The sequence below is a fragment of the Lepidochelys olivacea genome (genome assembly GCF_965140295.1).
Source record: "Lepidochelys olivacea isolate rLepOli2 genome assembly, chromosome: 1".
NCBI lineage: Eukaryota > Metazoa > Chordata > Testudines > Cheloniidae > Lepidochelys > Lepidochelys olivacea.
In genome coordinates this window covers 30,227,289-30,255,159 of record NC_140411.1, presented here as the reverse complement: position 1 = coordinate 30,255,159, position 27,871 = coordinate 30,227,289, and the positions used below count along the sequence as shown (strand labels likewise).

Sequence of the window (27,871 nt, the reverse complement as noted above, 5' to 3'; positions counted from 1 at the left end):
TCCTAAGAACACAATGTCCAAAATACAGCCCCTTGATCAAGGCATTATATCCACATTTAAAAGGAACTGTTGTAAAGCCTTAGTAAAGAAAATTGTTGAGGACAACAGTAGCATAACGGATGTAATCAAGAAATTGAATTTGCTGGATGTATTTAACTTAGGCGAGACAGCCTAGCTAGGAATCACTCTCTCAGTGATAGAGAAATGTTGGCATCGTGGTCTCAAAAGTGCTGAAAGCAATGACAACCAAGATGAGGAAGAAGACAAAGATGAGAACAACTTTGAAGGTTTTACAGAAGAAGAGACCATGGAGGCAGAACGAGTCTACAGGGAATTTATGGCTCAAAGTGGGATTTGTCAAGAGTGGATGGAGGTGGATGTTATGTGTCCAACCTATGAACGACTTACAGATGTAGATATAATTCACAATGTTGCCCCTTAACCACCTAGTGCCTCAGAAAATGTGTCTAACCCTGAGGATAGTGAAGAAGAACCCTCGGAGCCACCACCCAAAGCTGCTGTTGCGGTTGTAGGGTTAGAGATTGGTCTTAAGTGGCTAGAAAGCCAGGATATGGATAGACTGCAAATACTGCAGTTAAAATCCATAATTGACCTGGCGAAGAAGAAGGCTCGCAGTAGTATGAAGCAACAAAGTATAACAAGTTTTTTGTTTTTTTTTTTAAATTAAAAAAATTTTAAGGGGTGCATCTTAAATAAGAAAGCATCTTGTACACCAAAAAAAGATATTTACCATTTTATTAATGTCTCTAAAACTTGGTTATTTTACTTTTTTAGCTTCATTTTAACCTTTTCTATAAGTAAGAACTCCCATCTCCAAAATGTTTTCAAACTATTTAATAGTTAACAGTTCATATTACTAAGCCAACTATTATATATGTAGATTAAGTGACAAAGTGGCCCCTGCTCCTATTTGCTAAAATACCAAAATCCTTTTTTTACAACGGTTTGTAAGGATGTGTAATTAAAAGCGTTTTCTGATATTTTATGTGAATTTTGCATTTTTCTAAGCATTACACGCAGACCAAACGATTGATGTATGATGAAACCTAGCCCACATGGTTGCATTTAGCAGTGTGTAGTACCTGTGTTGTTAATACACTGTATCTTTTACAGAAGTCACCTACTACAGGACAGGCCCAACAAAGAAAATAACAGAACGCCACTAACCGTCACCTTCAGCCCCCAACTAAAACCTCTCCAGCGCATCATCAAAGATCTACAACCTATCGTGAAAAATGATCCCTCACTCTCACAGATCTTGGGAGACAGACCAATCCTTGCTTACAGGCAGCCCCCCAACCTGAAGCAAATACTCTCCAGCAACCACACACCACGCAACAAAAACACTAACCCAGGAACCTATCCTTGCAACAAAGCCTGACGCCAACTCTGTCCACATATTTATTCAAGTGACGCCATCATAGGACCTAATCACATTAGCCATGCCATCGGGGCTCGTTCGCTTGCACATCTGCCAATGTGATATATGCCATCATGTGCCAGCAATGCCCCTCTGCCATGTACATTGGCCAAACTGGACAGTCTCTATGCAGAAGAATAAATGGACACAAATCTGACATGAGGAACCATAACATTCAAAAACTGGAAGGAGAACACTTCAACCTCTCTGGCCACTCAGTAACAGATTTAAAGGTGGCAATTTTGCAACCGGAAAGCTTCAAAAACAGACTCCAACGAGAAACTTCTGAGCTTGAATTAATGTGCAGACTAGATACCATTAAACCATTGGGTTTGAATAGAGACTGGGAGTGGCTGGGTCATTACACATATTGAATCTATTTTCCCATGTTAAATATCCTCACATTTTCTTGTCAACTGTCTAAATGGGTTATCTTGATTATCACGACAAAAGTTTTTTTTTCTCCTGCTGATAATAGCTCATCTTAATTAATTAGCCTCTTACTCCACCTTTTCGTGTTCTCTGTATGTGAATATATATATATATATCTTCTTACTATATGTTCCATTCTATGTAGCCCACGAAAACTTGTGCTCAAATAAATTTTAGTCTCTAAGGTGCCACAAATACTCCTGTTCTTTGTATCTTTTAAAAAAGCTTATAAAATAATTGTTGTAATTAAAGAAAGGAGATACAATTTAACCATTGTAGAACAGATTTATTTACTGCATGCACCGTGTTAGTTCTAACAAAAATGATTTGCTGACTATTAATAACGGAAATGCTCGAGGCCAAAGCAAGTTCGAGATAACACGGTTTCACCGATAACATGGTAAGATTTTTTGGCACCTGAGGACCGCGTTATATCAGGATAGAGGTGTACTTCATTTCTAAACTGATTGGCAGTTCAATGGTGTACAGTAAATAAACCACATTGAATTGTTTGTCTTAACTTTTTATTTTAAATAATTTATTTCTTGAGTCCATTTCTGAAACTTCAGATGAAAATAAGTATTCATCACCTGGTGTTAGGATAAAAAGTTACCATTGCATTTTTATCCTCGTAGCCAAAGTATTTACTCCTAGGCAGAGCCACATTTGCTGTAGTAATCCCTTGCTTTTTTTTTTTTTAATGTCACCAGAATTGGATTTCCCCAGACTTGAAAGCAGGGAAATTGAATGTTTTTGTAATTTGATGTTTGTTTGTTTTTTACCAGTGAAAGAGTCAAGTAGCAGGGAAAAAACAACCTGTGAGACAACTAACAGGTCTCCGGACCTATCAGAAAGCCTACACCTAGATGTTTCCAGCATGGGATGTCACATGCTCAGCTAATACAACAGTTGATGGTGACACTAAGGCTGGACTTTGGCCCCTGGCCAAAGCTAGGCTTGGCCCCTGCAAGCTACGTGTGCAGGTTCTTTCTCCCTACACGGAGCCCCATATCAGTGCGGGTCCACGTGGACACAAGGTTCTACCCATATGGAGTTTATTGCTGCATTGGGACCTTTGTGAGTACCATTGGAGATAGGATCTTTTGCTACAGTTGCACAGCATTTCAGGAGTGCTGATGCTAGGTGTAAACTGTTAAGGTTATAGGGAAAATTGCAGTGTGAATATACAGTGCAACAGTACTCATTTTAATTATGCACAGCCATAATTATGCACAGCCACTGGAGGGGCAATATAGAAAAACAGGATGATGCCATGATGTTATGGTTTGTCAAATAGTGCTGCAGGAGTGTCCGAGGATCTTGGGGAAGAGCCTGTTTTAGTGCATGAGAGTTACACCAACATTCAAAGGGACAAAGTTACAACTGATGGAAGAAACTTTTCATTTGTCCTGATTTCATTTTCCCTACTTCCATGGTAAATCTGTGGTCAGGCAGGGGGTGTCTTGCACTCGGGATCCTGTCTGTTTTTTATCTCAGAGTAACACAGTGACATCTCTTATATAAATGTTTGAAATTGAGGCTTTTTGTTTTAGTTAGACTCAGAAATGCACAAGTCTGATGTGTGTTTGTCTCTTTGTAGTACCTCCACCTCTCACTCGGACCAGTCAGTGCACACAAAATCTGCTTCGGTTGTGTCATCGGATTCAGTCTCCACCTCCACAGACAACTTTTCTCCAGATCTGAGGGTATGTATTCCCTTTTTTTGAGGCTACAGTGAGATCCCAAGTCTAGCGTTTGGTGGTGGCGTAAGACTTCAGCCTCCAGATTAACAACACAGTTTATTTAGCAGGAGCTGGGGAGGGACACGGAACCCAATAACTGAAATAGGAGTTAGTTTGATCTCTACACCATTGGTTCCTTTGTTACTGGAAAAACAGTCTTGTAGTGGCCCCACATTTGGTACCAGACTTTCAAAAGAGTTCAGCTTCCAAGGGTTCAGCCCACCTAAATAAGGGTTCAGCATCCAGCTGCTCCCACAGCACCTTATTTTGGTGCCTAGATGGAAGCTGATCCTCTGAAAATCTGGCCCCATTTGTGAGCACTGAAATCTTGAAATACCTGGCTCTTAACATTTATCTTAAAATAGCCTGTGCTGCAATGATCACCGACAAATACTAGCTGGTACTCCCAGTAAAATAGACTTCTCCTCCAATAAAGACCTCTTAAATCAAAATGTCAAACTTGGGTACCTAGAGCCAGGCAACTAAATCCATAACTGGACACCTAAATAAGTGGTCTGATGGCTGGAATCTTGAAATGTACCTGCAGCTCATACTGAAGCCAGTGGGATTTGTGGGAGTATCCAGACCAGTGAGGGGCTGTGTCACCACTTGCCCTGCAACTTGGGGTGCCTCACAATGCTTTGCTGCTGTAGCTCCCACCTGGGCCACTCACACACCGCCTACCAGCATGGAGATCACACCCCGAGTGTGTGTGTATGGCAACAGCCCTGGTCCAGCAACTCTGACCCCAACAGCCTGACAGCAAACACCAGCCACACTCTGGCTTCCACTAGCCTCGGTTACTATTTACAGGGTGATCCCAACATACTCCCCGTCTCCAATTTTTCCCAAAAACTGTGTGTTCTGCACTGTCCAGCCTTCTCCTGGACAACCCAGACATGTTAGTTCCATTTCCTCTCTGCGGGGCTCAACATACAACAGTCTGCTACCTTAAATGAAATTATCCAAACAATTCACAACACTGGATTTATTTTAATAAAATAATAAAACAAATTTATTTAACTACAAGGAGATATGTTTTAATTGAGTAAAAATATAAGCCATAAAGTCAGAAATGGTTACAAGAGAAATAAAGATAAAATGCTTCCTAGTTCTAAAGTTGACACATTAGACTTGGTTCAAGGTGCAGTCCCTTACCACGTTCTCCCATTAACATTGCTGACCCAACGCTCAGGCCAAGATCTGCTCCCCAAGTCCAATGGCTGTTTCTTTTGTTGTCTTAGGTGAAAAAGAGAGATGGATAGGGAGAGAGAACTTGGTGTGTTTTTGCCCCTCACTTTTATAGTTCAGTCACCCTTTGAAATGCATTTTCCTGAGGGTTACCTTACCCCTAGTTAAAGTTCATTCCAACAATAAAGAAGGCGAGGGTGAAAGAGGACGCATACTCTTTCTTCTCACCTCTGTTTGCTGAAATGTAGATTTTTCTTGTCTCCTGTCTTCCCCATCTTGCTGTCTGAGGACCCTGTTTACAACTTATATGTAAACTGAGGTAAACACACATTTCTTTGTTTAAGACTGGCTTGACCAGTTCTGCCTATTTGGGGCTATGTGGGTTTCAACATGTGTTACCAACATTATTTAGGGGGAATTCCTGAGTTTACACATAATGTTGCTACGCACATTTCATCATGGTATTATTGACCAGTGAGTTATTAGTTTTCAAATGATACCTCACAAGGCATGTTTTGGAAAATATTATTGCAATGGCGTGTAAAGTGTGAACACAGGAGTGTATTCCATCACAGGGTGCTCAGCACTTTCGAAAATCAGACCATTTATTTTGGTACCTGAAACCGGTTACACATTTGTTTAAAGTGTGTACTGGTTTGAAATAGATTTTCATGTACCTATAATGGTAGAACCGTTTAATAGCTTTCAAAGTATGGCCACTACTTTGTAGTTCAGTTAATATAATTTTCAGTATTTATTTATTTATAAGACAATAGCATGCAGATGCCTCAGTCAAGATCATGGGCCCATTGTGTGAGGTGCTCTGCGAACCTGTATGAAGACATGGTCTCTGCCCAAAGAAGAGCCGAAAGCATTAAAAAATCATGCGTCTTCCTTAAAAATCATGGGATTTTTTAAAAAATAGGGATTCACTTATTTCCTTTTATTTTTTTTTCTGTTCAGCCTTCATGTTCTCAAGCTTGTCTGCAAATATAAGGTCTAGAAACTTTTTTTTTTTTTTTTTTAAAGAAAGCGGAGATTCTCATAATCACAGAACTCCAGGAACTGGAGCTGTAAAACAAGCACCATATGCTCACAATAAAACCATAAGAGTTGGCAAAAGCAACACAGGCCTTTGTCTTTTTTGTACTGTGGCTTGTGTTAAGTTTAGTCTCAGTGCTGTCTTGGCAAGTGTAATTTTTTCCATGACTGGTATCTTTCCACAGCTAACAGAAAATCCCCTAGTTTTACTATTACAAGGACTTGATTGTTTCCATTTGAAGAAGGTGCTTGACCCTTTGAGGCTTCTCAGCCATTTGTACTTAAACATTAGGCTGCAGTTTGAAAATTAAACATATTAAACATATCGTATTTTCTGATGATGATTTTCATGTCTTTAGTACCTTCCATCTGAGGATCCCCATCTGCAACACAAACACTCATGAATTCATCCTCACAACACCCTGGTGAGGCAGATAAATATGTAAATATATAGCTTCCCCCACTGTAAAATAGGGATGTTGAAATAAGGAAGTTAAGTGGTTTATTCATTTTCAGAACTGGGACCAGATCACAAGACATTCCTGGTCTCGTTGCTTAAACCACGCCTAAGATTGGAAGCTCTGTTACAAGTTTAACTGCACTTATATCAAATTCTTATTCATTCCCTCAATTCAGAGCGTACAACTCCCACTTAAATTAACCAATGTCTGATTTGTATGTGAGCATGTCTCTGTGTGTATGTATTCATTCTTGGGCTAAGACAACACAAATGATTGAGAGACGAGTGGAAAAAGCAGTAATGGACATGAAAAAGAAATTTCTATTGGACCTCTTTTCCTCAAGTGAAAGAATTCTCTTTAAATGGTTACTCTACTTTTCTGTCCTCATGCACAAGTTTAATGGGGATCAGCAAGTATTGTTGCCATTGAAAATGCTGTAGACACCTACTGTTATCTTGGAGATTATCTTCCACAAATGGAAAATCAAGCAGTACTTAATAGATTACTAAATACTGCTCTTTTAGGATCCAATTCTCTAAAGTGCCTGGTGTTTTTACCTTCCATTCACTGAATTGGATGTTGAGGTCACTCAGCACCTTAGAGAGGGGGGCCCATTAGTGGTACTGCTTTAACGAAGCCCATGTCATGAAAGGAGGAAATTATCAGTAAGTTTACTAAACAGCCAGTCTTATTTTCATTAATACCACTTTTGATCCCTTGTGTTTTGATTGCACCAGAGAATGAATTTTCCCAATATTTCCCTCTCAAGCAATTATTATTATGGAAGGAATTCTGCATCTGTGTCTAAATCTGAGATTGTGAAATCTGGTTTGTATGCTGGTACTTTTCCATCTCCTGGACCTTGCTAGCTGACCTTTTGATTTCCAGCTTCTCTTCTTACCAGAAGTGGTGTGGCTTTACCTTATTTTAGTGACAACATTGGCAGCTGTCTTGGCAGATATGACCTCTCAAGTTTCATACATCTGTAGGTTTTTTTTGGTTTGTCTTTATTTTTTGCAGACCACAAAAAAGACAGAAGAGTTTTCTCAATGGCTCATTTAATTAATTCAGAACCAGAGGGCAAAGGAGTTAAATATGCCTCCCCTTTTAGGTTTTTGGCCAGTAAGAGTGAGCATATTTTCAAAGAACCCAGCCTTGTTCTAGATTTTCTTTTCTTTTTTTTTAGTGCATAATGATTTGTGCTGCAATAGCTAGTACTTAACTGCATCCTTTTGTGTTTCTATAAAAAAATAAATAGATTCTCCCCTCCCCCCATAAAATGCAACATTAGGGATGGGTATTTAAACACACACATTCAAAAATAAGATCACCATGGCAGCATCACCTCAGCCACATTATATACACTTCAGCCAAAATGTACAGACTTATTTAGAAGGATGGGGGATGGCTTTTAAAATCAAAATAATCTTTACAGTCCTCACACCAACTATATCACACACACACACTACAATTCCTAATTTCCCCCAAATGCTACTTCCCCTACTGTAACCCAGGGGCAGGAAGTAAGAGAGTTAGGCCATGTCTACATTACAGAGTTTTTGTAGACAAAATAGTAGAGGTGTACAGACTACAACACTCCTCTGCCGAAAAACTCTCACTTTGCCGACAAAATAAAATCACCTCTGTGACGGTGCCTCCCGTAAGGCTTTATGGAAATATGCTTATGAATATATGACATAACTGGAATATGTTCTGTGCTACATATGCCATGTAACATATCTGTGTAAAGGTTATGATCTACTGAATCTATGAATCCTATTTCTATGCATGTATCATTTTTGTATTCAAAGTTATGAATATTGGCCGTGTACTGGCTTGATTTCTAAATAACTTTAATACAGCATTTGGTCAGTTCCTGGAGAAAGGAATTCACAAAGTTAAGTGCCCAATTAAGAAGCATCTTGGAAGGCTACAATCCACATAAGAAGTCTTCCTGGAGACGTTCAAGATACCATATGGGCAATGGCTTCTGCCTGTAAAAACTCTGAGTCATGCATGGACATGTGGCTTGCCCAGGTGACTCCAGAACTCCAAGTTGGAGCTGGACTTTGCATATGAGAGAGGAGGGGGTCTCCACCCACAAGAGAAAGTCTATTTAAGCCCATGGGAGACCCCTCCATTTTGTCTTCAGCTGGCTAAGGAGATAGCCTCTTCACCCCCAAGGATACCTGAAAGAAACTGGAACAAAAGACAGTAACTACAGGGGGTGTGAGTGATTGGAGCCTTCCAAGATGCGTTGTTCCTTAAGTGCTTCTTAATTGGGCACTTAATTTTGCGAATTCCTTTCTCCAGGAACTGACCAAATGCTGCGTCAGTGGAGACACTGCTGTTGGTTATGTTGCTGTAAATGGCCTCCCACAATGCCCCTCCTGACTGCTCTGGTTAGTGTGAACAGCTCACATTGCATCTTCCCAGCTTACCATGGCAGATCCACGCAGTAAACACTCTCCCACTTAGGGCACACCTGAGTTGTTGGATCTGCTGGCACTGTGGGGAGAAGAGGCTGTGCAGTCCCAGCTCCGCTCCAGCTGTAGGAACTTAGATACCTATAGGCAGATTTCTCGTGGCGTGTTGGATAAGGGCTACAAACGAGACACACATTGATATCATGTGAAGATAACCGTTGATCTGGTGCTGTGGTGAAAGCCTGCTGCTTCTATAAGGAGCCAGACGCCATCCTCAGTGGCAAGCTCACCTCCGCCGCCAAGAGCCGTGTGAATACTTCGGCAGGGCTGGAGACAGCGGACTCAACCCCCAGGACAAAGTTGTGGATGAGGAAGTCAAGTTGGAGGATGATATGGAGCACATGGCAGGGTCGTCTGGTGGTGCAGTGAGTCGGGACCTTTTTTCCACTCTGGAGGGGTCCAGTCAGTCCCAGCAGTCCGTCTCTAGTGCACATGAGGCAGGAGAGGAGAGGTCTGGTAAGTGATCTTTTGATGTTACTTGGTTACATGAGGTAGAGCTGTCCTTTGCTCTATATATTCTAGAAGAGGGTAAAGGGATAGAAATGTACAAGACTAGCTGTGTTTGTGTGCCTCACATTTCCCTGTGCAGCTAAGCAGTTCGGTGGAACAGTGTGTTAATGCACACCGAGATTTCATGTGAATCTTCCAGAGAGATCTCTAGGAAACTTTCCTGGAGGTACTCGCCAATCTCTGCTGGAGATTCTTTGGCAGAGCTTCCTTTTTCCTTCCTGCCATTGTATAAAACTTTCCCATACCAATCGGCAATCACTTGTGCAGGGACCAAAGTGGCACAGAGGTGGGCGGCATAGGGACCTTGTCTGAAGCCACATGCATGGAGGAGATGCACCCTTGCATCCTTGCTTAACTTCAGGAGTGACTTATGAGCTTCAGTGACCCCTGCCTGTGGAAAATGGGGTCGGAATTTACAATATTGTCCCTACTCGCTTGCAGTGATCCCCTTAAAAAAACACCAAGATCCTTTGCCCCATCTTCAGTGCTCTCTCCCTCCCCCCGGGTTGAACTCACCATGTTTAGGGTGTTCGTCGAACTGTGTGCTTGCCAAGGGACAGTGATAAACTGATTCATATTTTAAAAAAAAAGTGCATTTGACTATAATGATTCGATGCTGTGCATGCACTAACAATCATGCTTCTATTTATTGTTTCTTGTACTTCTGCAGATGTGGCCTTCGTAGGAACCCCCTACACACCAGTGGAGCGCCTCCGACAGATAAGGAAGAGACCAAGGAGGAGCAAGGAGAACATGTTTCGAGAGGTGCTCCAATCCTCGGAGACCAAAAAACAAGAACACAGGGCATAGAGAGAAACAAAAGAAAATTATAAAATAGGACAGAAAGGAGGAGCAAACTGAGATGTTGAAGTCTCTAATCATGCTGCAGGCTGAATTCATGTGTGCTTGCCCCCCCCCGTCCGTCCCCCCCAGCTGATACAGAACTGCTTTCCATGCCATGCCCAAACTCCTCCCACAAATTCCTTGTAACGTCCCAGCCTGTCTCAGTACCCTGTTCACTCAACTCCTTTGGACAGATTCCAAAATGATAGCTGGACTTAGATGCAGCTATAAGAGCTTACACTGCCCTTTATTGTTATCTCCCTTCCCACCAAGCCTTTTGTGTGTGTTGTTAATTGGTGTTTAATAAAAACATACTCTCTGAAAGATAACCAATCTTTATTTGTCTCCTACACACGGTGGTTGCTGCTGGAATTAATACACATTGGCAATTTGATCATGAGCTGAGTCCGGAATCCTGCAAGACAGCAAGTTAACAAAGCATGGCAGAATGCTATATAGAAAGACACATTACTGGAGCTCATCGTCCAAATGGTGCCTCACAGCCTCCCTGATTCGAATAGCCCCTCCCATTGTGCCCCTCTAATAACCCTGGTGTCTGGCTGCTCAAAATCAGCTGCCAGGTGATCTGCCTCCACGCTCCATCCCAGGGGCAACTTTTCACCCTTAGCCTCACCAATATTATGGAGTGCCCAGCAGGCTGCTGCTATGATGGGAATATTTTCCTCATTTAGGCCTAACCTGCTGTAAAGGCAGCCCCAGGGTGTTTTTAATCTGCCAAAGGCACATTCTACAGTCATACTGTACCTGCTCAGCCTGCTGTTGAAGTGTTCCTTGCTGCTGTCCAAATTTCCCATGTAAGGCTTCATGAGCCATGGGAGTAAGGGTGGGAGACTGGGTTTCCCAGGATCACTGAGCATTTCAGCATCCCCCACTGGAATCTTCTGGTCTGGAAAGAAACCCCCTGCTTGCAGCTTTTCATACAGGCCAGCATTCCTGAAGATGCGTGCGTCATGCACCTTCCTGGGCCATCCCGCATTGAAGTCAATGACACAGCCACAGTGATCTGCAATACCATAGAGAAGTACCCCTTTCTATTGATGCCCTCTATTGATCGCAAGATAGTCCAGGGCTAAAATTGGAATATGCATCCCATCTGTCGCCTCACCACAATTAGGGGATCCCATGCTGCAAAGCCACCCACTATTTCACACACATTGCCAAGAGTCACAGTCCTTCATGGCAGGATGCAATTAATGGCTCTGCACACTTGCGTTAATGCAGTCCCAGTGGTGGACTTCCCGACTACAAACTGATTCCCAACCGACTGGTAGCAGTCTGGAGTTGCCAGCTTCCACACAGTGATTGCCTCCATTGAGAGGGCAGCTCTCATTTTGGAGTCTTTGCACCACAGGGCTGGGGCGAGCTCTGCACACACTTCCAGGTGACTTTCCGCATCCAAAAGTTCTGCAGTCACTGCTCATCATCCCAGACCTGCATAAAGATGCGATACCACCACTCAGTGCTTGTTTCCCTAGCCCAAAAGTGAAGGTCCACCATGTGCAGCTGCTCTGTGAATGCCAAAATTAATCTGGTGGTGTTTCTTTCTCTGGCACACAGTGGCACTCTGATTCCTGTTCAGATTGAGTGCTCCTGATATACTGCGTGGCCAGTCGTGATGCTTTCGTAACAGTGACAACAACAGTGGAGAGCTGTGGGACAGAGATGGTGGGCATGCAGTAAACGGGTCATTGAAAAATGCCGTGAAATGCAGTTGGAAGCCCGTGGAATGATGGGATGGAAAAAACTGCATCAAGGGACATTGAACCCATGCTTATGATGCACTGCGATCCACTCCACCTTCCCACAATTCCCAGCTGCAGAAGGTGACGAGCAGCACAGTAGGATAGATACCCACAGTCCACTGCTCTCTCTGTCAGTGCTAGAGCACCAACTGTAGATGCGCTCTGCTGATAGGTGGAGTGTTGTGTGAATGTAATTATACTGGTTTTTGATTGTCGGCGTAACTTGCATCGACAAAACTGTAGCGTAGACAAGGCATTAGAAGCCACAGATACCAATCTCTGCACACCTTTAAAATTGGTGAAAATGCTCTGGAAACCTATCAGTAGGTACTTCCTCCCTATTCAGGATGGGGAGTGGGGCTCAGTCCTTCCCACAGCAGGGAGGTTGGGTAGGACATTCTGCATGGCTGTCTAGCCCCCTGCTATGCTAGCAGCTCTTGTCGTTTCTGCCAACGAATGAGGACATATTTCACAGTGGGCCCAAGGGATGGTCCAGTTCAGGGGTTATCAAATGGCTCATGGAGTCTATTACTTTAGTTACTTTAGATACAGAGTGTTCATATAGTCATTAGGGAGGTCCACCTTGATCACTGGCTCCAAATGGAACAGAAGTAGTTGTAAATAGGATGCCTTGATGTAGCTTTATAACTTGTCTTGAGTTCCCAAGCTGTCAAGAGAACTATATGCAAAACCTCCTCTTATAGCATTTACAGGACATTTCTTGTTACCGTTAATGTTTCCCCTTTCTGTTCTCCGTTTTCATAAGCAGCCCAAGTAGCACAGGGCTATAGAACAAATAGTGCTAACCCTCCATTATTTGCCGATTTTAGAATGGTGTTCTACGAGAGATGAAGGTATGAATGCAGCTATTTTTACTGTTTGAATCTGGGGTCTCTTAAAACAGAAAAAGTTCTGTTCATGGCTACTGATTTTTCTATCTGTCTATAAAAGAAGGGGTTTTGTTGCTATTTTTACTTTAATAGATTTTTTTTTGCTTTGCTTTGCTTTGCTTTGCTCTGATGTGCTTGGAGTCTCAGGTGCAGCCATCTTTATAACACACACACGGTCCCTTTCCACTCCATGGATGTATCTCCTGTGGAAGGTGAGAAGACAACCTCCATGGCGTTATTCCCCCTCTGCTTTGACTGACCACTTGACAGTCCCTCTGTGGGGGATTCTCGATGCTTGGGCTCCGTGTCTGGAGAGGAGACCGTAAAGGTTGGGACTGTGGGAGAAGGGGAGATTGCTGCTCTCTGACATCATTCTCCCTTTTCTTTGCACCCCACCAAAAAGACCTTATTGTTTTACTTGCATGCTTTCCCCATCTGTGTTTTGGAGCCACATCCCAGCCTGATACTTCTCCGTACGACAGGCTCAGGGGGAAAACTTAGCAGGGGAGTGACCAGTATCATGTCCTCTGAAGCCAAAGGGGGCCAGGTGGGGGTCAGAAGCACTGGTACATAGGAATTGCCACACTGGAGCAAAATCAAAGTCCCATCTCTTCCGGTATGTTGTCTCTGATAGGGGCCAGTGCCAGATGCTGTAAGCAGTGGTTTTCAAACTTTTTTTATTGGTGACCCCTTTCACACAGCAAGCCTCTGAGTGTGACCCCCACCCCTTATAAATTAAAAACGGGGGAGAGTTAATTTAATTTAACGGGGCTCAGAGCTGTCAGCCCCATGGATTTGCCAGCTCATGATCCCTATGTAATCACCTTGCGACCCCCTGAGGCGTCATGACCCCCAGTTTGAGAACTCCTGTGTAGAGGAAGGTGTAAGGATGGGAGTAGATCACTACACAGTAGGCAGAGGTGGGGTAATCTGTTGCCATCCTTATCGCCAATAGTTAGAGACTGACATAAGCCCTGAAACAGTAGGTTTAATATCCCTTCCACAAAATTTGTTATCCTTGATAATTCTGTATGTTCTTGATATCCACATAAATGCCCAGCCCCTTATGGAATCTTGTTAAGTTCTTGACCTCGGTGACTTCCTGTGGCGATGAGTTCAATCGCACATTGGCGGGGGGGGGAGTATTTCTTTTCAGTGGTTTTGAATTTCCCACCTTTTAATTTCACCAAGTGTCCCCTTGTGCTTGTGTTACGAGACAGAGAGAACAGAAGCTCCTGATCTCCGTTTTCTAGGCCATTGGATATAGTTTTATCATGTCCCCTCTTATTCATCTCCTTTCTAAGGTAGACAATTCCAATCTTTTCAATCTGTGTTCATATGAGAATTTTTCCAGGCCCTTGATCACCCTCTGAAACCACCCTCTGAAACCACCCTCTTTATCACCCTCTGAAACCACTCTAGTCCTGCAATATCCTTTTTGAGATGGGGTGACCAATGCTGCACACAGTATTCCGGATCAAGCTGCACTACTGACTTATACAAAGGCATTTGAAAATTATCTGTCCCATTTTTTTACGCATCCTAACATCTTGTTTGCTGTTTTGGCCACAGCTGTGCAATGTCGCACAAGCCAGAGTAGATGTCCTGAGATCTGAACAGAACTTGAGGGAGCATCTTATTTATTTTCTATTCTGAAAATCTTCTGTCTCTGTGGTGGGAATAGTTTACATGGGAGACAATAGACACAAAATTCTTGGGAGCTTGTGATGGTCTTATAAAGAGGGTGCATTGTAGGAGCATTTAAAAAAGCATCTTTCAGATTTTGAAGTGATTTTGTCAATCCCTGAAAATGCACTTGTGGTGTGTAACTAAAGCATCACTGCTAGAATAAGCTGCTATATGGATCTATCACTCCTACCTCTGCTTGATCTCTTGCTCTGCGTATTAGTCAGGTCAATTCTAGAAATTAAATCTCTGTGGCAATGGAAAAACATTCTTTTGTCCTTCAGCAAGGCAATTTGCACTAGTGCTTTCTGTGGGGAATTTTTAGCAGAATTGTAGGAGTCCACAGGGGGGAACACAAATCTTTTCTCTGGTGTCTTTGGGCCTGCAGACTTCCTCTGGGCAACAATTTAATGCTGTGTGTGTGTGTCTTGGGAGGGAGGAGGCAAGAGAGGCTATTACTAGTAATTCCTACAGTGTACGTTTTCAGTATTCTTCTTAAGTCTTTGATGCATCTCATAATAATTTATATAAAGGTTTTTATAGTAAACGTTTTGATACCTGGATCTAAGATTAAATCTGCCTTTCACTTCAATTTACAGAATTTTTCACTTCATAAATCCAACATTAAGTAATGTTTAGCTGCTGCAGTTGGCAGTATTAAGCTGCAAGCATTGTTGGATTTTTCTCCTGACTAAAGAAACTTAGAATCTGATGTAGGGAATGCACTTTTCCCCCCTGCCACATGTATAAGCCGTCAACCTGCTACTGGACAGGAACAGAATTAATTCAAAGTGAAAATCCCTTGGAAATCCCATGATGTTTTGTATAGTTAGGGTGAGATTTTAAAAAGCACCTTAGTGACTTAGGAGCATAATGGGATCATGCTCCTAAATCCCTTAGAGCCTTTGGAAAATCCCCCCAAATGCTTACAATCATGTATGTTTAGCTATTGTACATCTCACTAGTCATTTTGTAACTAGTGCTGTGTCACCCTTATCGGATACTTCCCTAGGGATTACCACCTCGACTTAGCTCTTCACTCATAGGAAAATGCCTGAAGTTTACCACATTCAAATTCTGGAGTAGTTCTTGGTAAAAGGATCGAATTCACTTCCAAGGTACCACCTCCCAAGGTACCACCTCTGGTCACACAATGTGAAGCCAGTACAGGAAAAGAGTCGCTTTACTGTGCGTCCATCTCATCCCAGTGGGACAAAGTATTTCCCAGGATAATCGTTTGCTCTAGTTCTTTTGACCATGAATAACTGAGTACTTGGCACCAGAGTTAAAGCCCTAGCTTATTTTCAGCCGCAGATGCCTTGTTGGTGCCGTCTCCCCACAGTGCATGGCTCCACAACGTGCATGGTATCAAGTACATGCAACCTCTGGTATCAGGTGCATGCAACATGTTGTATGCATCAGAGGGCGCACCGTGCATGCACCTGATACTTCTCTATATGACAGGTTCAGGGGGAAAACATGTAGCAGGGGAGTGCTCAGTGTCATCTCCTCTGAAGCCAAAGGGGGCCAGGTGAGGGTCAGAAGCACTGGTACATAGGAATTGCCACACTGGATCAAAATCAAAGTCCCATCTCATCCGGTATGTTGTCTCTGATAGCGGCCAGTGCCAGATGCTGTAAGCAGTGGTTTTCAAACTTTTTGTATTGGTGACCCCTTTCTCATCGCAGTCCTTTGTTTCCAGTGGCGTATGACTTTGCCAAACATTAACTGTTCAGCCTGCGGCACCTTAGAGACTAACCAATTTATTTGAGCATGAGCTTTCGTGAGCTACAGCTCACTTCATCAGATGCTCATGCACGAAAGCTCATGCTCAAATAAATTGGTTAGTCTCTAAGGTGCCACAAGTACTCCTTTTCTTTTTGCGAATACAGACTAACACGGCTGTTACTCTGAAACCTGTTCAGCCTGCGTTTTTCTGCTTTCCGCTTTACTTGCATTCTGCTCCAGGCTAGGTTTTTTTTCATTATTATTATTTTAAGCAAAAGCTATTTCAACTGTTTCCGAGAATTAGGTTTGAGAAATGTGGCAGGGGAATTGTCCTAGAGTTCAGGGGAGGTGCCTTTTCCTGTCTCTATGTAAAACCACCTACATTTCTTCAAGTTACAAGCCTCTGAAAATCACCATTTGTATATGCTCAGAGGGCCTGCTGGAGTCTTGCTCCCAAAATCTCTGAATAGTCCCTCAGCATTGAGCATGCTCCAACTGCATCGAGCTATTTAATATGCCCACTGCAGTGAGCATACTCCCAGACACAGAGCTAGATCTCAGTCCAGCCAGGATGGTACAGAAGCTGCCATCTCTCCCCTTTTGGCTTAGGAGAAGGTGTGCTGGGCTTTAGGAGGAGACGAAGGGCATGTCTACACTGCTCCACAAGTCGCACTATGGAGGTGTAAATAGCAGTGCGCACCACGGTGGTGCATCGTAACTCCCCTGTGTGGATGCTGCAGGCATGAACTAACAGGTTCCTAGTTCATGTTACCATGTAGTCCTCTTCAAACGTGATTATATTAATGTGAAGTAGGAACCTCTTAATTCACACCTGCAGCATTATAGTGCAGCACTTCGGTGCGCACTGCTATTCACACCCCTGTAGTCCAAACACCTTTAGTCTCAGCTCCTCCACTGACTAATGTTGCATAATTTGGTGCATATTCCAACACATATTCTTGAGAGAGGCCTCATACCTCGACTACTTTAGGAGATAGGCAAGTATCATTCCCCATAATTTTTACAGATAGGGTAACTGAGAAGTTGCACAAAGTCACCTCGGGCCGGGTTTCCCTTCGTGGCTCCCTGATTCTAGGCTGGGGAGGGCAAACTATGGCCCACGGGCTGGATCCGACCTGTCAGGGCTTTCAATCTGCACCACGGTGCTGGCAATCCAGCAGGCCAGCAGGACTAAGGCAGGCTCTCTGCCTACCCTGGCCCCGTGCCGCTCCCGGAAGTGGCTGGCACCATGTCCCTGCAGCCCCTGGGTACCACCTGCAGGTACCATCCCCCGGCAGCTCCCATTGGCTGGGAATGAGGAACTGCGGCCAATGGGAGCTTCGGGGGGTGGTACCTGCAGGTGAGGGCAGCACCCCAACCCCTTGTCCTGAGCCCCTTCTTGCACACTGCACCCTTCCCACATCCTGCATTCCCTCCCGCACCCTAACCCCCTGCCCCAGCCTTACATTCATGGCCCTGCATACAATTTCCACACCCAGATTGGCCCTTGGGCTAAAAAGTTTGCCCGCTCCTGTTCTAGTCTGATAAGAACGGCCATACTGGGTCAGACCAAAGGTCCATCAAACCCAGTATCCTGTCCTCTGACAGTGGCCAATGGCAGGTGCTCCAAAGGGAATGAACAAACAGGTTATCATCAAGTGATCTGTGCCCTGTCACCCAATCCCAGCTTCTGGCAAACAGAGGCTAGGGACACCATTCCTGCCCATCCTGGTTAATAGCCATTGATGGACCTAACTTCCACAAATCTGTCTAGCTCCCTTTTGAACCCCATTATCATATTGGCTTTCACAACATCCTCTGGCAAGGAGTTCCAGAGGTTCACAGTGCGTTGCACAAAAAAATACTTTCTTGTGTTTGTTTTAAGCCTGCTACCTATTAATTTCATTTGGTGGCCCCTTGTTCTCGTATTATGAGGAGTAAATAACACTTTCTTATTTACTTTCTCTATACCACTCATGATTTTATAGACCTCTATCATATCCCCCCTTAGTTGCCTCTTTTCCAAGCTGAAAAGTCCCCGTCTTATTAATCTCTCCTCATACGGAAGCCGTTCTATACCTCTAATCATTTTTGTTGCCCTCTTCTGAACCTTTTCCAATTCCAATATATCTTTTTTTGAGATGGGGCAACCACATCTGCAAACAGTATTCAAGGTGTGGGCATACCATGGATTTATGTAGAGGCAATATGATATTTTCTGTCTTATTATCTATCCCTTTCTTGACGATTCCCAACATTCTGTTCCCTTTTTTGACTGCCGCTGCACATTGAATGGATGATTTCCGAGAACTATCCACAATGACTCCAAGATCTCTTTCTTGTGTGGTAACAGCTAATTTAGACCCCATCATTGTATATGTATAGTTAGGATTATGTTTTCCAATGTGCATTACTTTGCATTTATCAACATTAAATTTCATCTGCCATTTTGTTGCCCAGTCACCCAGTTTTGTGAGATCCTTTTGTAGCTCTTCGCAGTCTGCCTGGGACTTAACTATGTTGAGTAGTTTTGTATCATCTGCAAATTTTGCCACCTCACTGTTTACCCCTTTTTCCAGATCATTTATGAATATGTTAAATGGGACTGGTCCCAGTACAGATCCCTGGGGGACACTGCTATTTACCTCTCTCCATTCTGAAAACTGACCATTTATTCCTACCCTTTGTTTCCTATCTTTTAACCAGTTACCAATCTGAGGGCCAGGATGACCCCAGGCATAAATTAGAGCATCCCCAGAGGCTGTAGTGTTATACAGAGGCTGTAGCAGAGGCTAGAATCTGGCAGGAGGACTCTAGTATGGTAGACCCATCTCTTAGCTGCTTAGCTACACTTCTTTCAAAAGGAATGTGTCAAATGTATGTGCTTGGCTTTGCTGTCTGTAACCACTTGACCACACTCCCCTCCAGTGTCAGGAATAGGATCCAAGATTCCTTATTCACAACATTCCTTTGATGTCTTTCAAACAGTTATGCAAGTCATTGGCAAAGTGTGTGTCCCATTCCCCTCTATTGGCTGGTCCACATAGGGGATAACAGGCTACTCCACTGCTAATTATTATTTTAGCTCAAATGGAGGAGGTCTTTTTTGTGGCTGTACATAGAAAACATTTTATGAAAAGAACGTTAAGGTTGCAGAGTCAAGCAATCAGAAGTTAGAAAATGCCAGAATTAAAGTTGCCTATGCAACCTTAATTCCACCCCCTTGTATGTATGCATTATGGTAAAGTCTTCAATTAGATAATCACATATGACTTATTCTAGAGGGCTCCTGTCTCTGTCAATGCAGAGGATGGATAGAGAGATTTCTAAGACAAGAAAAAGGTATTTCCTTCTTTTTAAGGACCAGACTGGGGCCCGGCAGAGTCATCCACAGATTTTCTATGTGATTTTGGGCAAGACTATCATAACACAAAGAGACTGACTTTTCAGCTTTAACATTCTTTTACCATAGTTTCAGCATATAATAGTCTAGTAGTTTTGTGTGACTCATTGTAACATATGACATGTTGGAAAAACATGTAGAAGAAAGATGTGATCTCCCCATCCCTTTGTTATAAATCACTGATGTTAGTGATGACAAAGATCATCCAACTCATCTCCCTGCCAACACAGGAAATGTATAAGGCTTTGGTTATGTGCAGCATATGTTTGACAAGAGTTGGGGTTATGAAAAAGCATATTTTTTTCATTTAAATATGCACATAACCAGCCTTGCTCTTATTTCAGTTTTGAAGGGAGTTTAGTGTTTGTGAAAGGTGCCATCTTGAAAGCCTAGAACAGTGAAATCCTCTGTTTATGCACAGAAGAGATGCAGCATGGGCAGTAGCAGGGCGAGCTTCCGTCCTTTGCCCTGCCAGTGGGCCTTAGCACTGACATCTCCAGACACGCAAAGACTTAGGTCAAATCAGTCCTCAAAAAGCTCTGCTGAGACTGACAAAAGAGAAGCCAGCTAATGCTAACTGTGAGGGTCATTGTTGTGATGTGTACTCTTCTCCACAAAGAATTGGACTAAGACCACCGTTAAATCATGTTGCATAGTCTATGAACAGTCATCAGATACTGATGATGATGACTACTGATCACAAGTGACCTGAGCTGAATGTGAACTGGTGATGAGCAGAGAAGCATTTGTGAAGGATTTATGATGACTCCTCTCAAATAGTATCACATGATATTAGTTGGCAGAATTGCCCACCCATGCCTCCACATGCCAGTGGCTCCATTTCTTCAGAACCTGGTTCTGCAACCGTTAGTTACTGACAGTAACCTTTACTCATACAGCTGCAGTGATCCTACACATGGGAATAAGCAAATACTTCTCTATGTGAATAAGAGTCACCAAATTGGGCTCTTATATATTAATATACAGATGTCCACATCACATTTGGTGTCCTTCTTATTATCATTCTTCTTATTTATATCAATCCATACGTGGGTTCTGTAGATATACAGAAAGACAAGGTCCCTGCCTGAAGAGCTAATGGTCTAACTGACGCCTGATCTACTCTTGAAATTAGTCCCAGTTGCAGCCGTTGGTTCATTTACGCTGCACTGCTATAAACTCCAGTCATACACAAGGAAAGTTGCTATTTTCACTGGCAGAGCTTAACCTGAGTTGAACCCAGGGTAAGCGCAACCAGTTTCGAACATGACTGTCCTGATCTACACTAGAGGTTTACACTGTTGCAGCTGCACTGGTGGTGGAAATTGGGCCTAATTCCAAGTGTAGACCAGGCCATAGACAGGCATCAAAGATATTGAATGAAAGTGTGGGTGGATGGGAGGAGTTAAATAATGGGTTGAGAGAAAAGGGAGAGGGAGGAAAAGCTCTTTGGAAGGATTTTTTGTTTAACCCTCTGAACTTAGCTACATTAAAACAATGTGCCCTGGAGTAAATGTATCAGTGTAGTTACACCAGTGTGCCGACCCCGAATGTTAGCCATGCTGCAAAGTGGGGATTACCCCAGATTAAGTTACACCAGTGAATCCCGCACTTTGTGCTGCTCAGACTGTCTCCACTGGGGTTTGTCCCAGTATCACTACATTGATGCAGATACACTTGTGCAAACCTGCCTTAATGTAGGCAGTGTAGTTGTAGCCGTGTTGGTCCCAGAATATTAGAGGGACAAGGTGGGTGAGATAATATCTTTGATTGGACCAACTTCTGTTTGTGAGAGAGACAAGCTTTCAAGCCACACAGAGCTCTTCTTCAGGTCTGGGAGAGGTCCCAGTGTCACAGCAAAATGCCAGATGGAACAGATTGTTAGCATAACTAGTTAGCAAATAATGAAAGGGACGGTTCAAGGTAGAGTGGTCTGTTAACAACTCTGCAGCATAGGACAAAAAGAAGGGATTAGTGGGATACAGATTGTTGTGAGAAATCATAAATCTAGTGCTTCTGTTCAGTCCATGATTTTTAGTTTCAAAGGCCTTGTCTACACTACACAGTTTTGTCAACAAAAGTCAGCTTTTGTCAGCAAAACAGTGGAGGTGTAAACACTGAAATGCTCCTCCCACCGATGTAACCCTTGCTATGCTGGCATAATAAAACCACCTCAATGAGAGGTGTAGGGCTTATGTTGGTGTAGTTAGGGCCACACTGCATTCCTTACATTGGCTGTTGGCTATTGTTTTTGTCAATTTCACGGCTCCACTGAAGCTGTGAAATTCACAAGAAAGCCAGCTAGAGCCCAGCTGTCCCCCACTTCCCTGGAGAACTGGCCGGTTGGACCCCGCTCCTGCTGGAAGCCGGAGTGAGAACTCTGGGTGGCTGGATCCCGTTCCCAACTGAGAACAGGGAGGCAAGAAGCCCTGGGTGGCTTCCCTACCTCCTCAGCTCCTGGCTGGGAAGGTGGCTATCTTGTGAATTTCACATCTCTGGAGCCGTGAAATTGACAAGGCTACCTTGCTCCGGGCAGGAAGTGGGTGGGTGTCTGAGAAGCTGGGGCAGCTGCACTCTGCTCCCTGGGGGCAAGAAGCCCTGGGAGGCTTCTCCCCCACTTCTCATTCCTGGTGGGGAATGGGGAGGTGAGAAGCCTAGGCGGCTTCCCCCACTCCTGGCGGGGAACAGGGAGGCAAGAAGCCCCAGGTGACTTCCGTCCCCCACCGCCACCCTGGTGTGGAATGGAGAGCTGGGGGGCGGGGGTCAGTCCACTGGGAGCTTGTGGGGCAGCCAGGCTCCTGGTAGGGAGCTGAGAAACCAGGCTCGTAGCTCCCCACACAACCCCTCTTAGGCTGGGGGAAATGCTCCTGGTGAGGATGTGCACCACCAACCCCATGAGAGTAGTGTGGCCATCAGCCACTGCAGTAATTAATGTGGCGGCTGTAAGTCTACCTAACATAGGTCGACTTATCTTTGTAGTGTAGATGTAGCCTAGCAGAGTGATGAAGTGGAGCTTCAATTCATTTCTGGCTTATTACAATAACCTGCAACCCACTAACCCCCTCTTTTTGTCCTATGACTGCAGAGGTGTTAACAGGTCGCTCTATCTTAAACAGTCCCTTACAACATGTGCTTACTATTTATGCTAAAGAAACTGGTCCACCTTACATTTTGCTGTGGTGCTGGGAGTACCTTTCCCTGACCTGACGACAACTCTTGGCTTGTCTACGCTACCACTTACTTCGTTATAACTTACGTTGCTCAGGGGTGTGAATAATCCATATCCCTGAGCAATATAAGTTACACCAACCTAAGTACCAGTACAGACAGTGCTATGTCAGCAGGAGAGCTTCTCCAGCTGACACAACTACCGTTTCTCATGGAGGTGGAGTAATTAAGTTGATGGGTGAGCTCTCCTGTCAGCTTAAAGCGTCTTCATCAGATGTGCTACTCTCTCCCACCAACCAAAGTTGGTCCCATAAGAGATATTACCTCACCTACCTTGCCTCTTTAATGTAGGCAAGGCCTTTGGGAAGCAGCCAGTCATAGCAGTTTTGTTTTTCTCTTGCTCCTCTTTTTCTGCTTCCTAAATAGACTATAAAGTTGGTCAAATGGGATGGACATTCCCCCCACCAAACTGTGTCCTGCATCTTGCAGGAGAACAGGCTGGAGTGGGAACTGGACGTGCTTTCTTCTCTAGAACAATAAGCTATCGATGAACAGAGATGCGAAGGACTGAGTGGTTACAGAGACTGAATTATGCTCTTGCCCGTAGGCACACTCATTTCTGGAATGGCACGCTGGTGACGAGTGAGCAGCCCCTGCCCATGCAATAGTGTTTTTGCTGAGATAGGGCTCAAATTTCCAGGGCTATAAATATGGAATATTTCATGAGAGTTGCCATCTCTTTTTACAATTGCCTTGTGATGGGGAAGATTTTGCTTGTTTGAGCAGGATTATCCTTTTCATGTCTTTCCCACCCTCTTTTTATACCTCTGTCATCATACACCAGCCAAACTTCAGGATGCAGAATATTGATTTAATGCAAATTAGATGGGGAAAAAGCCAGTCGGGGTCAGTTTTTGTCTGTTAGATGAAAATAATATCCCCAGAGCGCTCATCTGGTCAGAAGACAGCAGAAGTGGCTAACATTAATATACCTGAATGTTTTAATGTAAACTAATGTAAAATACAGAAAAAACTCTGGAATCTTGGATTGTCATCGATAAGGAATGGAAACCTAAAGAGAATATGCAAATGGCCCTCAGATATTTCCAAGTTCCTAACCAACTGCTGATTTTTTCTTAGCTGCAAAGTTCCTGAATTCTCCTTTCTGCTCAGTGGAACTAGAGAAGATAAGTATTCAGTCGGCTGGAGCAAGAAGCCAGCAGGAGTGCAGGAGTGTACTCTAATAAGAGTCTTCCTAAGGGTGACTGCATTCAATACTTTGCTAAGATTTGATTTTCTGTGGCTTTAGTTGTCTTTGCACTGGGACAGCTATTTTTTCCTCCTCCTCTTTTTGCAAGTGGTACATGATTGTAGACAAATAGTTGTCATTTCACATCTGGGACTCCTACTTTACTCAACACTAGCTGCTAAGTTAAATTAGTACTTTGATCTGAAAGCCAGTTTTCTATTATTTGCCATGGTTAGCAGAGTGTATCACAAATGTGATAAACTCTGCTCAATCAATCAGAGCATTGATTTTTACTTTTAATTTTATGTTACTTAACAGCTCATTCACAAAAGTTAAACTTGTCTGCCTCAGACTGGAGCTTTGAACTTCATTAATGTGCATTTTTAGGATTAGTTTATTTCTTTCATTGGGAGCTTTAATGGTTTAACCTTTCACTCTAGGAATCTGTTTAACAAATGGAAAATAATTAAAAAGTGGATGCAGAAAGGCCACTGCACTGTCAAAAGATATTGGATATCTGTTGTTCATGAACAGAACAGTTGTCTCCCAAGACACCATTAGAGCTAAAGAAAGCTCTGTATTAAAAATCTTGGACTTGTTTGAATAGGTATTTTCTGTGATATTCTGTGCCAGGGAAGGCTGACGTGTTGAGTAGGTGATGGCTTGCCGTAGGAGGCTGTTGAGACAATTTTTGGAGGCACCAAGCCCCATAAACTTGGAGAGAAACAGGAGACCATTCAGCTCCCATTTGGTGGCCCTCAACAATGAATTCCTTTGAATTTCTAACCCTCAGTTCACATTCACATGTCATTTTGAAGGGCCCAGAAATTACTACAGCCCAAGAAATGACTGAAGTGCCCTGCACAGCTGGGACTGTGGGGGTTGGTGGAGAGGTTAGTCAAGAAAAACAAAACAAAAATAAACCAGGAAAATACTGCTGTGAAACTATGTTCCCCTCCACTGGAAACCATCTTCATTTCCTTGGTGGCCTTCGTTATTTAAAAAGGACCTAATCTTTTGGCCATAAACCTTTTTAAAGCTCTCCAAGCCAGTGGCAAGTAGGTAAGTGGATTTTTCAAGCCTTGTTATGCTTACATGAAACATACAAGATGCAACAGAGGGTGAATTTTATTTACTTTGCTTGCTTGCTTGTGTTCGTTCAAGGCTTGGAAAGCTATCACTGGAAGGCACTTGCATTGTACATTTTATCAGATGGTGGTCCTCCAGAACAGAGAAAGGCACAGCCTAATATTCTCTGGCTTAATTATAATTGGAATGAGAGTTTTGTTATCTTAAAGCAGGTTGAGAGACTGTCTTCAGCCTGATGTTCTGTTCTAAACTGAATGGAACGCTGTGAGATAATTCCTGTGGGTGGATTGGCCATTGTACAGAATGTTGGATCCCTTGGATGTACCATTTTGAAGTGATCCATATGCCTTTGGTGTTTTGTTCAATTTCCATTTTCACTTGTAACAGCCAAAAGATTAAGACACAGGCATTTCCCTGGGATTAATGACATGCTGGGCTGAATGGTTGTATTCAGCCCATCTGGTCATTAATCCCCAGAAAAGGCCCTATGGCTCAGTCCTGCAGTTGTCCTGCCATTATGCTCCATAGATAGTCTGATCATGGTATCCCCAGTGATTCTAAAGTAATCAACAAAAGCCCATTTACTCACTCAGTTTATAATTTATTACATTTTCAGTAAGAAACATAGCACAAAAATCCTTCCAAAGTGCTGTTGAAATAGTCCTAAATGACAGCTGAAAATCTCTTCGAAGATGTACAATATTTGCAGAGCACTGTGGGATTTATCTAGTAAACGTAATTACTGTTTTATTGTTGATCTAATTTAGCATTAAGGAAACAGAAGCATCTTGCTAGCAAAATTCCAGAAAAACAATGCCCTCAAAATCTGCTCTGTCTCTGTAGGAAATGTTTTGATTAGTGGAGAAATTAATGCACCAGTGATCAATTATTTTGTTCTTAAATAAGCATCCAGGGCTTGATTTTGCAACCATTTGAGCGAGTGAAGAGCTCTCGCTGACTTCAATGGTGCAGAATTGGGCCTCTGGTATTTATTGTAGCGAAGGCAAGGAGACTCCCACTTCCTCCTCCTCTCCCCCCCCCCGAGATCCTTTAATACCCATTTTACAGTATTCTGAGCTAAGAATAGATTTTAATACATACACTGTGGTAACATTGTCATATGGAGTTTCACTCGAAAGATTAAATGCCATGGACAAGCTACACAAGGCAGTGGAGAACAGTAAATTCAGGAGGAGAGACTAACTTTGTGCAAAGGTAGCAGATAGATCAAGGAGGAAGATAGGGGAGGAGGCTGTGATACTCTCTTTCGGTGTCCAGAACTGTAAGCCCCTGTGTTACCTCCTGCCTCAGCAAGAGAGAGCTTTGCTGGAGCTTAAACTCTGTGTGTCAGCTCCCTGTCACACCAGTCTGTCCACTGCCCCAGCAAACCCCTTGAGACTCTGTCAGTCTTAACCTTGTCTTGCAGGTGAACCCCAGTTCCTGAACACCCTGAAAGAGCATTCCTCTGCAGCCCTATCATAGAAATTGCCAAGTCCGCTGACTCCAAAGACGCAGGCTACACGCCAGAGGATGCACACCTTACTTTAATGTAATAGCACTGAGATGGATTTATTATAAAACAAGAATAAGATTATTAATAAAGACCAGCAAACTAAGTGATACTAAGCAGAGAGAATAGAAACAGAAAATAGTTATGTATAAAACATGCTTCCTAGTGTCTAAAATTTAACAGATTACAATCCTGGTCTCAGGCAATTTTGCACCTACAGTCATTTTTCAGCGTCCGCAACCCACATGGTTGGGGGATCCTCCTGTCACGGATTCCAAGAGCACAGCCCCTTTTGTCCCTTAAGTGATGGGTAACAAAGGAGTCCCCTTTCTTCCCTTTTATAGTCCAGAAAATCTTTGAAATGTGTTCTTTGATGGGTAAATCCAGACAAAGTTCCTCTTCCCTGCTGCTTGTTCTTCGGGGTGTAGGCGCCCAGGCCCTCCTTCATCCTCTGGTCAGTTTGCTTTCTCAATTAGCTTGACCACAGTGTTTACCTTAGATGCAAATATATGTTCATTGTCCTTCGCTTGTAATCAAGCCATGCTATTTTCTCATCCGTCTGTCAGCTTGATCCATGTGGGCAGGTAAATCCACATTCCTTTGTCTAGGGCAGGCTTGTTTCTCAGCTGCGTTCAAAATGTATTTCCAGTCCACGTACACAACTCTATATACACAACCCGTACATGCATCCCACAGTGATATTTGTGACCAGCATGTCACCAGTTTTTATATGCTACCTTACAAGACATTGTTTGGCTAGATATCCTGACAACAGTGTGTTCGGTGCGCCCTTGTCAGTTGGCATACAGGGGCTCTTAAGGTCACAGAAGCCTTAGACTCTGTCAGGAGAGAGTGTCTTTAGATTCTTGGTATAAGAGCATTGTTGCTTTTTACGTTCTGGGGGGTTAAAGAACATCACATGCAAAAAGAAAGCTCTCTCTCATTATGTACTTTACGGTAGTATCCAGAAAATTGGGTCCCTGTGTTGCCAGGTGCTGCACAGACACACAGTAAGAGACCGTCCCTGTCCTAACAGCTTATGATATAAGGCCCAGATTCAGGGAGGGATCTTTATTCAGGACAGAATTGAAGTACGCACTTACGCTCAGAAGAACTGCATTTTTTTTTCAAAACCATTTTGGCTGTAATAATCAGAAATATGATTTCCTTGCATAACCCATTAAAGTAGTTAATTAGATAACAAGTTTACTGAGGGAGCTTAAAGGGTTACTGGCCTT

General features: G+C 43.3%; 1 protein-coding gene across 3 annotated transcripts in view; it reads left to right on the top strand.

The window, feature by feature from the left end:
• Positions 1–27,871, top strand: part of MTMR2 (myotubularin related protein 2) — an 81,469-nt gene that overhangs the window by 23,902 nt on the left and 29,696 nt on the right. For 2 of the 3 annotated variants that reach the window (XM_084632239.1, XM_084632241.1), the window contains exon 2: positions 3,474–3,579. In XM_084632239.1, the coding sequence (XP_084488365.1) occupies positions 3,474–3,579 (106 nt within the window). Of the gene's footprint in view, positions 1–2,931; positions 2,951–3,473; positions 3,580–27,871 lie in introns of those variants that run through there. The other variant, XM_084632240.1, reaches the window with a different exon arrangement.